General features: G+C 38.8%; 1 protein-coding gene across 2 annotated transcripts; it reads left to right on the forward strand.

Moving 5' to 3' along the window:
• On the forward strand, positions 3,851-8,677 carry LOC18785748 (TMV resistance protein N). 2 transcript variants are annotated; one of them, XM_020558024.1, is made up of 5 exons: positions 3,851-4,575; positions 4,846-5,947; positions 6,032-6,469; positions 6,607-7,491; positions 7,799-8,677. In XM_020558024.1, the coding sequence occupies exons 1-5, from the start codon at positions 4,067-4,069 to the stop codon at positions 8,516-8,518; spliced, it is 3,654 nt and encodes a 1,217-aa protein (XP_020413613.1). In that variant the 5' UTR covers positions 3,851-4,066; the 3' UTR covers positions 8,519-8,677. The 2 variants fall into 2 exon arrangements, with proteins under 2 accessions (XP_020413613.1, XP_020413614.1); XM_020558025.1 differs by having other exon boundaries at positions 4,461-4,575; positions 4,941-5,947.

Raw genomic sequence — 9,128 nt, forward strand, 5'->3', positions numbered from 1 at the left:
TGCTTGCAGTAGCAGTGTGTATGCTTAATCAATCAAGACAACACCGTCATCCTCGTGCCCCAAATGTGGACAGACGTAGAGAGTCTCGGGGTAAGAATCTCTTGGAGGATTACTTTATCCCAAATTCGTTATATCCTGCTCATAAGTTTCGAGAGAGATATAGAATGCAGCCACATTTGTTTCAAAAAATCATGCATGATATTTGTAATTACGACACATACTTCATTCAAAAGCATGATGCTGTTGGAGTTTTGGGTCTTATCCCGGAGCAAAAACTTACAGCTGCTTTGCGGATGCTTGCTTATGGGGCATCTGCAGAGCAGGTGGATGAGATTGCAAGGATGGGAAAATCAACTATCCTAGAGTGTTTGGTGAGATTCTGTGATGCAGTGGAAAATTTGTACACGAGGGAGTACCTTCTCAAACCTACGACGAGGGACCTGCAAAGGTTGCTACAAAAAGTAGAGGCTCGAGGTTTCCCAGGCATGATTGGAAGCATTGATTGCATGCACTGGCAGTGGAAGAATTGTCCTACTGCTTGGCAAGGAGACTACGGGAATCGAAAGGGCCAAAAAAGTATAATCTTGGAGGCCGTAGCTTCATTCGACTGTTGGGTTTGGCATGCCTTCTTTGGGGTTGTCGGATCTCAGAATGACCTGAATGTCCTTGGTCAATCCCCGGTGTTCGACGAGGTATTGCGAGGTTATTCCCCCCAGGTCACGTACCAAATCAATAATACCATATACTCTGATGCGTACTACCTTACCGACGGAATTTATCCTAGGTGGACGACATTCGTGAAAACAATTCCGAATCCCCAATCCGAGAAGGAAAGAAGCTTTGCTTCCTTTCAAAAAGGTTACAGGAAAGACGTGGAAAGGTGTTTCGATATCTTGCAAGCTCGTTGGGCAATTATCAGGGGTGCTGCTCGGATGCTAGACGAAGAGGTGCTGAGGAGTATTATGATGACTTGCATCATCCTCCACAACATGATTGTGGAGGATGAGTATGACTACGATGCTCTAGAGGTGTTTGAACCCGATCTCATGAACACGGCATTGACAAGAATATATGAAAGGCCGATGGGACCAAATGGACTACGAATGGAGCCCGAACCGTTAGTTCGGGATGGTCGATTCAACAACACCATGATTGATCGTTATGAAGAAATGCAATCTTCATATGTTCACGAGAGACGTCAAGTTGACTTGATCGAGCACTTGTGGGAGATGAAAGGCAATCACAATGGATGAAGTCAAGATTAGTGCTTTATTTGGAATTATGCTTTGTTTTTTATTATGCTTTATTTTGTGTGTGTTGTTTTATTGGAATTAATGCTTTGTTTTTTATTATTATTATGCTTTTGTGTATGGTTTGTTTTGTGTGTTATTTACAATAAATTAAGGTTTGATTTTAATTAATCTTTGTTTTGATGCTCAAATGTTTTTAATAAATAGTCATATTATTTAATGCTTTGTTTATTTAATGAAAAGGAAACAATACAACAAATTAAAGGATAATACAACAATACAACAATACAACATATGGCAAAGGTGTTTCAATACAACCTAATGGTTTTCATCATTTAACCAATCCGTATTGCTAGGTCCGTCGTCATGGAAAAGTCTTCTTCTCATCACATCCCTTCGTCTATGCTTCCAATATGCCTTTGTTTCAGGAGACATATGGCTCGTATCCATGGCCATGATTTTCATCTCTTTATCATCCATGTCTTTTTCTTGTGCATGCTGCTGTTGAATTGCAAATGTTTCCTCTCGTGCCTTGTTCACTTCATCTCTTTTCAAGTCTCTCTCAATTCTTAGTGAGGTGTTCTTAGCTATTTGCTCCAATAATTGTATACATTCATTGTTCGAAGTGCCCCCTTTCTTGGCCTTTGCCGCCTTTCTCCCAATCGGTCTCGGCGGACGTGGGAGTGGTGACTCCGTTTTCATTGGGGAGTCCAATGGCGAATCGGTTGATGGTGAATCGTGGAGTGACGTCTCATTCAACACAACTGAAGGACCGGTGGGAATAATTTTGAATCTCGAACAATCCTTCACAACTTCCCAACATTGGGCATGGCACCGAACCACATTTGTGCTTGTATGATCTATTAAAAATAAATAATTGAAAGTGCAAGAAAAAAAAATTATTATGCAAGAACATTATACTAATTTGAAATGCAACAATAAAATTAATTATGCAAGAAAATATAGACAAATTGGACATGCAAAAAGAAAAAAAAAATTATGCAAGAAAAAGAAATAGAATATGCCAAAAAAAAAAAGTTACATTAAATTGATGAAAATGGTATTATAAATATTTTAGCTCATCGGATAGATTTTGACCGCTTCGAATGTTCTCCCTTGCTTTTGTCAAGGCATTTCTCAATTTGCCTAACTCTTTATTCAGAAGTTTCCATCTACTAGACAACGCTATTTCGGTCCGAATGGAACCCGATCTTTGACAAAATTCTCCATGAATTTTGCTCCACATCATTGCCCGTGATAGGGTCATGACTAATGTTCACCCAAGAGTGGCACAACGCAATATCTTCCTGAGTTGGCCACGAACCCCCGGTTTCGACAGAAGATGCCATTTGTTTTTTGTTTTTTTAATACAAATGGAAAGTAGTAGAAAAATGTGAGTGGAGGATAAAAAATATTGGAAGGAGACGAGTTTGTATGGAGAATTGGTGTGGGAAGTGAAAAATGTGAGTGAAGAGTAAGAAATATTGGAAGGAGAATAGTTTGTGTGGAGAATTGGTGAGGAAAGTGAATAATGTGAGTGGAGAGTAAAAAATATTGGGGATGGAGAAGAATTGTATGAAGATTTTGTGTGGAAAGTAAATAAAATGGTTAGGTATTTATAGGGAAAAAATACATTATTTTTTGGTTTTTTTTTTTTAAAAATTTCAGAATTTTTCAGAATTTTTTTGCAATTTTTTTAGCAAAAAAAACGAGGACCGTCGGATTTCTGGAAAAAAATCTATCGGAGCGTCCCTGTCGCGACACGTGGCTTTTTACCGTTGGTTGCTGTCAGGGCTGACGTCAGCGCGCGGAGTTTAAATTTTTTTTACCGTTTGCGCGTGTAATTCACGCGCCAACGGTAAAAAAATTTAAATTCTGCGTGCGCTGACGTCAGCATTACGTCATCCAACTCGGCCTCAAGCCCAAGCTGAAGTTGCCCTTGGGCCTGCCAGGGCTCGTGGGACCCAGCTGCTGCCTGGGCTGTCTTCCTCGCGCTGGAGCGACTTCGGGCTCGCCTAGGGGCCCTTTCACCCGGTTTGGGTCCTGCGCTGGGCTCGCTCCAATGAGGCAACCAATCAAGGGACTTGTGAGCATTCAAAAGCAAATTCTATCAATGTAAAACCACAAAAGCAAATGCAATTCTACTCTAATATTCAGTAGTATATTTTCATATTCTGCCTATTTTACAACAGGATTGTATTTAAAATCTGGTAATTTATTTGGTATTGAATCACCGATTTCAAATTCCAAATTGTGTACTTAGCAGTGAAGACAAAAACACAAAACAAAACAAAAGCAGTAAAAATATAAAAGTAGACGTCACTCAATAGAGCAGGTAGGAGACTGAGATGGCAACCAACAAAAACAAAATATTTTTAGAAAAAATAACAGCAAAACAGTAGCATTACAGCTGAAAATCCAATCAAAACTAACTGTATAAAAAGTCAAATCAAACGGTGAAAAAAGATTAATGAAAAATAAAAAACCTTGTACTGCTGCTGAGAGCCTACAAGGAGAACAGGAAGCGCCATCATTATGTTGGAGAAAATAATGCAAGAGTGGAAAGTTTCATTTTACTCTTGCACCCTCATTATGTTACATAGTTTTCTCCTGACCTTCTTCTGAACAGAGGGCATTTTGTGGATTTCCAACATTTTCACGTGAATTCCTCACTTTATGACCACTTTGGTCACCGTCCATTCATTCCCACTTTCTTCTTATCTTTACTCTTTTGGGGCATCTCCATTTTCACGTAGTAGCTTGCTTCTCTCACCATTTTGTAAGCTGATCATCTTCATTCCTTCATTGCTGCATCAATGGCTGCTGCATTAAACCCCATGCTGCATGATGCTTCTTCTTCCTCCTCTTACCGGTGTAGCTATCACTCATTCTTGAGTTTCAGAGGCGAAGATACACGCAAGGGCTTCACCGATCACCTTTATAGGGCTTTGGAGCTGGCAGGAATCCACACGTTTAGAGACGATGATGAAATCGAGAGAGGAGCAGATATCGCAGCAGAGTTGAACAAAGCAATAAATGAGTCGAAAGTATCGATAATCGTCTTCTCCCAAAACTATGCTTCCTCAAGGTGGTGCTTGGACGAACTGGTGAAGATAATGGAACGTAGAAAACATGATGATGGCCATATTGTTATGCCAGTTTTCTATCATGTGGATCCATCCCATGTCAGGAACCAGAGAGGGAGCTTTGCAGAAGCATTTTCTAGACATGAAGAGCGCTTCAAGGAGGAGATGAACAAGGTGGAAGAATGGAGAAGAGCGCTTAAAGATGCAGCAGATCTGGCAGGGATGGCTTTAAAAGATAGGTAAAATTTATTCCCAAAAGTTTCTCACTACTCTACATGGACTTTAATTTGAAGGTATTAGCTTTTTCATTAATTTTGACATATTTTAAAGTAATGGCTAGATTAATTGGGGTAGTGAAGCACTTTTATGACGAATATTTTTATTTAAAAAAAATATCCTATACTCGTATGTTCATTTCAGCTAATGATATCTTATCAAATTAATGCACTCGATCTATGAGGAAAAATTAATAAACATGATCTTATTTTGATATGATCGAAAATTCATAGCTATGAGTCGCAATTTATCCAAGACATTGTTAAAGAGATTGGAAATAAGCTGGATCCGAAGGTATTGAATGTTGCTCCCTATGCCGTTGGAATAGATGATCGCGTGCAAGGCATAAACATGTGGTTAGAAGATGGATCAAATGCTGTTGGTGTAGCTGTGATCTATGGGATGGGAGGAATTGGAAAGACCACCATTGCCAAAGCTGCTTATAACCGCAACTTTGGAAGATTTCAAGGCAGCAGCTTTCTTGCAGATATTAGAGAAGCTGCAGAACAGCCCTATGGTTTTGTTCGCTTGCAAAGGAAACTTCTTTCGGATATCCAAAAGGGGAAAGCAAAGAAAATAGACAACATAGATGAAGGAATAATCAAGATCAAACATGCTGTATGTAACAAAAGACTTCTTATTGTTCTTGATGATGTGAACGACATGGATCAATTTAATGCAATTCTTGGAATGAGAGAATGGTTTTATCCAGGAAGTAAAATTATCATAACAACCAGACATGAACATTTGTTAAAAGCTCATGAAGGTTGCACAATGTTTGAGGTTGAAGAATTGAATGAGTATGAATCACTTGAGCTTTTCAGTTGGCATGCCTTTGGACAACCCCAGCCTATCGAAGGCTACATGGAACTTTCGAGACCTGCAGTAGAACATTGTGGAGGAATTCCATTAGCTCTTCAAGTTCTGGGATCTTCTTTATCTGGGAAAGAAGTAGACGTATGGCGTAGCGCATTACAGAAGTTATGTGAAATTCCTAATGTCAAGATTCAAAAAATTCTTAGAATAAGCTATGATTCTCTGCAAGATGATCATGACCAAAATATATTCCTCCATATAGCCTATTTCTTCATTGGAAAGGAGAAGGATTTTACAATTGCAATACTGGACAACCTTAATTTTTACACAAGGATTGGAATTCAAAATCTAGTTGACAGATGTCTAGTAAAAATTAACAATGAAGACAACAGGTTGAACATGCATCACTTACTTAGAGACATGGGGAGGGGAATTGTTCGCGAAGAATCACCTCAAGACCCGGGAAGACGTAGTAGAGTGTGGCATAATGATGCCTTTAATATTCTGAGAAAAATGACTGTAAGAACAACATTTATTTTATTTCCTTTATTTTTATGTGTTGTGTGTCTTGTTACTTATTGAATGTTCTGATTTTTTTAACAGGGTACAGAAATGATTAAGGGCCTCATGCTCAACCTTCCTAAGTTGATGCAAGATGAGTCTTGCAAGACATTGTTTAGTAGAAGTAACAAAAAACGATCTCATGTTGAAGATTATGATGGAAGTTTTTCAAGACGTCGTCGACTTGATTTCTTCTCTTGGAAATCCATTGCAAGTAACTTTTCCTCAACAAATTCAGCTCCTGCATCAAATGAGGTGGACTTCAAAACAGAGGCATTTAAAAGGATGAACAATCTTGAGCTTCTCCAGCTCTATAATGTAAAAACCAGTGGAGGTTTTGAAGATTTTCCAAAAAACTTGGCATGGTTGTCTTGGCGAGGATTTCCTTTGAAATCACTACCAGCCAATTTTTGTTTGGAAAATCTAGTTGTTCTTGACTTGAGGAATAGCAGCCTGCAACATGTTTGGAAGGGACACAGGGTATTGTATTAATCTCTCTCTCTCTCTCTCTCTCTCTCTCTCTCTCTCTCTCTCTCACACACACACACACAAATTTATGGATCATTACATATTTTAGAAGCTTGGTATATTCATTTGCTTACTTCTCTTTGAAACAGTTTCTTCCAAGGCTGAAAACACTCAACCTCAGCCATTCACATAGCCTAACGACAACCCCTGACATGTCAGGGCTCCCTAAGCTTGAGAGATTAATTCTTAAAGATTGCATAAACTTGGTTGAGGTTAATGAGTCCATTGGAGACTTAGAGAACCTTGTTCACTTGAACCTAAGAGACTGCAAAAATCTGATGAAGCTTCCAACGAGTATTAGAAGGTTGGGATCGCTTCAGGACCTCATTCTTTCGGGTTGCTCAAAACTTGAGCTTCATTCCAACACAAATGCAACAAATCAGGTAGACTCCACAGTTGGTGCTATGAAGAAATTCAATCTGTTATCAACTAAGTTATGGCAATCAATCGAGTCGTGGATATTGCCAAGAAAAAATCTTGTATCTTTCTCATTGGCAAGTTTACCACATTCAATCGAAAGGCTAAGTCTTGCTCACTGCAATGTAGCAGAGATTCCTAGTGAACTTGGTGCCCTATCGTCATTGAAGCATTTGGATCTATCTGCAACCCCAATTCTGAACCTACCAGGAAACATGAAGGGTCTTATTATGCTCCAGACTCTGTTGGTAGAAGGTTGCGCAAAGCTCCAAGCGCTTCCAGAGCTCCCAGCCAGTTTAAACTCACTGGAAGCAGGTCATTGTACATCATTGAAAAAAGTAACAAATTTACCAAACATTTTCACATCAATGAGTAAAAATCTTTGGGATTGCAATGAATTAGTTGAAGTAGAAAGCTTGTTTGAAATGAAACCATTGAGAAATGTTGACATAGAAATGATTAAAAATTTGGGATTGTTCAATTTGGAATCCAACGAAACCTCTGAGGTCGAAATGATCAACTACTTGACAAATACAACTAAGAAGTGTCGCCTTCAGGTTCTCTCTCTCTCTCTCTCTCTCTCTCTCTCTCTCTCTCTCTCTCTCTCTCATTTATAGTTGTTATGGTTATCATTTCTATTGCCCAAGGGCTAGCTGTTTGAATAATTTGGAAACTAATTAGATTGTCATCCTTAGAGAATATGTTTTATGTTCTAGGTTAGTAATGTAAAAGGATTAAAATTCAATCTAATACACGATTTTAATGATTGAACAATCTTCTCCAATATTGAAAACACAACTGCTAGCTTGTAATTGAACGAATGCGTATATATTTACATATGCACATATGCTCTGCATGGAACAGGGATTGAACGAATGCGGCATATTTAGCATCTTCCTCCATGGGAACAAGATTCCAGATTGGTTCAGCTACAAGAGCTTGTGTAACTCCGTGTTGTCGATTGTTGTACCTTCACATCCTAATCTCAAGATCCGAGGCTTAAACGCATGCATTTTATACGCACGACGCCCCGATCACGAGGATGGTCCACATATGTTCAGTGAACACTTTGTTAAAGTGAGCAATGAGACCAAGGGTCTTATGTGGACGTACTTCCCTGTGGCAATGGGCCTTCCCAGAGAAAACCAAGACATGTTATGGCTAAGCCACTGGGTTTTCAGGGACAATGAACTGGAAAGCGGGGACGAAATACGCGTTTCAGTCAAGTCCGGTTTGTGGGCAAAGGAGTTCGGGATCCAACTTGTGCATGAAGAAGAAAATAAGGGTGAGGATGCTGGATCAAAAAGTGAAGATATAATAACACTTCCTTGGAACCAGAATGTTGATGTGCCAGTCTCAGTTTCAGCATCAAAGTATGAGATGTGGAGGGGCAAATACTTTCTATGCAACCATAGGTATCGAACTCATCAAGCTCAATTCAGAAGGTGCCAGCAGAATCCAGCTTATGGTGATTTTTCATACAAGCCAGGGGAATCCTTTCATTTGAACCGTTCCTTGTTTCACCACGAGGTTGATATAGAAGAGAACCAAATGCAGTTTGTTAGAAAAGCATTGACTAATTAAACCTAGGCCTTTGGCAAATAATTAATAAGCTAGATCAGTTGAATCGATATCAGACACGACCGCAAAAACATTTGCCTCGGAAATGGATATGTAAGTATGTTCTGGACGAGCTTTAAATTTAGTTAATGTTATTTGCTGGTCTTAAATCTTCCTTGGAAATGGATTCAAATCCCGAACCTCTACATTAGTTTTTGTGCATTTACCCTCATTTTATAATATCTAAACTATTCAAATAATCTAACCATTTAAGATATGACACATGGCATGGCATGTGAGTAAACTTTTAAAATTAATTAAAAAAATTAAGGTTCAATTTAAAATCAAAAGAATTAAAATCACAAAATTCAGATTGAAAACCAACTCCCCCTCCCCACCACTACCCACGCCACCATACAAGCTGCCATTTTTCTGGCCAAGCTAACCCTGAGAAACCACAACCAAGGTGTCAATACAAATCAAAATACCATAGGTTATGTTTTTATTGGTCAATTGAGTACATTAAAAAGGACGGTGAGTGGAGAGGTTGATTACTAAAATAATATACCAATCCATTTTGATCTTTCATATAATACTTTACGTTATAAGTGGATAGATTAGTTTTAATTTGTAT

This window comes from Prunus persica, chromosome G2, assembly GCF_000346465.2.
Source record: "Prunus persica cultivar Lovell chromosome G2, Prunus_persica_NCBIv2, whole genome shotgun sequence".
In the NCBI taxonomy this organism is placed as follows: Eukaryota; Viridiplantae; Streptophyta; class Magnoliopsida; order Rosales; family Rosaceae; genus Prunus; species Prunus persica.

What these genes read in the sequence shown, in the direction of transcription:
- LOC18785748 (XM_020558024.1), top strand. Translation starts at nt 4,067, where the DNA reads ATGGCTGCTGCATTAAACCCCATGCTGCATGATGCTTCTTCTTCCTCC. An exon ending in ATATTCTGAGAAAAATGACT is followed by an intron (nt 5,948 to 6,031) that starts GTAAGAACAACA and finishes TTTTTTTAACAG; the next exon opens with GGTACAGAAATGATTAAGGG. An exon ending in ATGTTTGGAAGGGACACAGG is followed by an intron (nt 6,470 to 6,606) that starts GTATTGTATTAA and finishes TCTTTGAAACAG; the next exon opens with TTTCTTCCAAGGCTGAAAAC.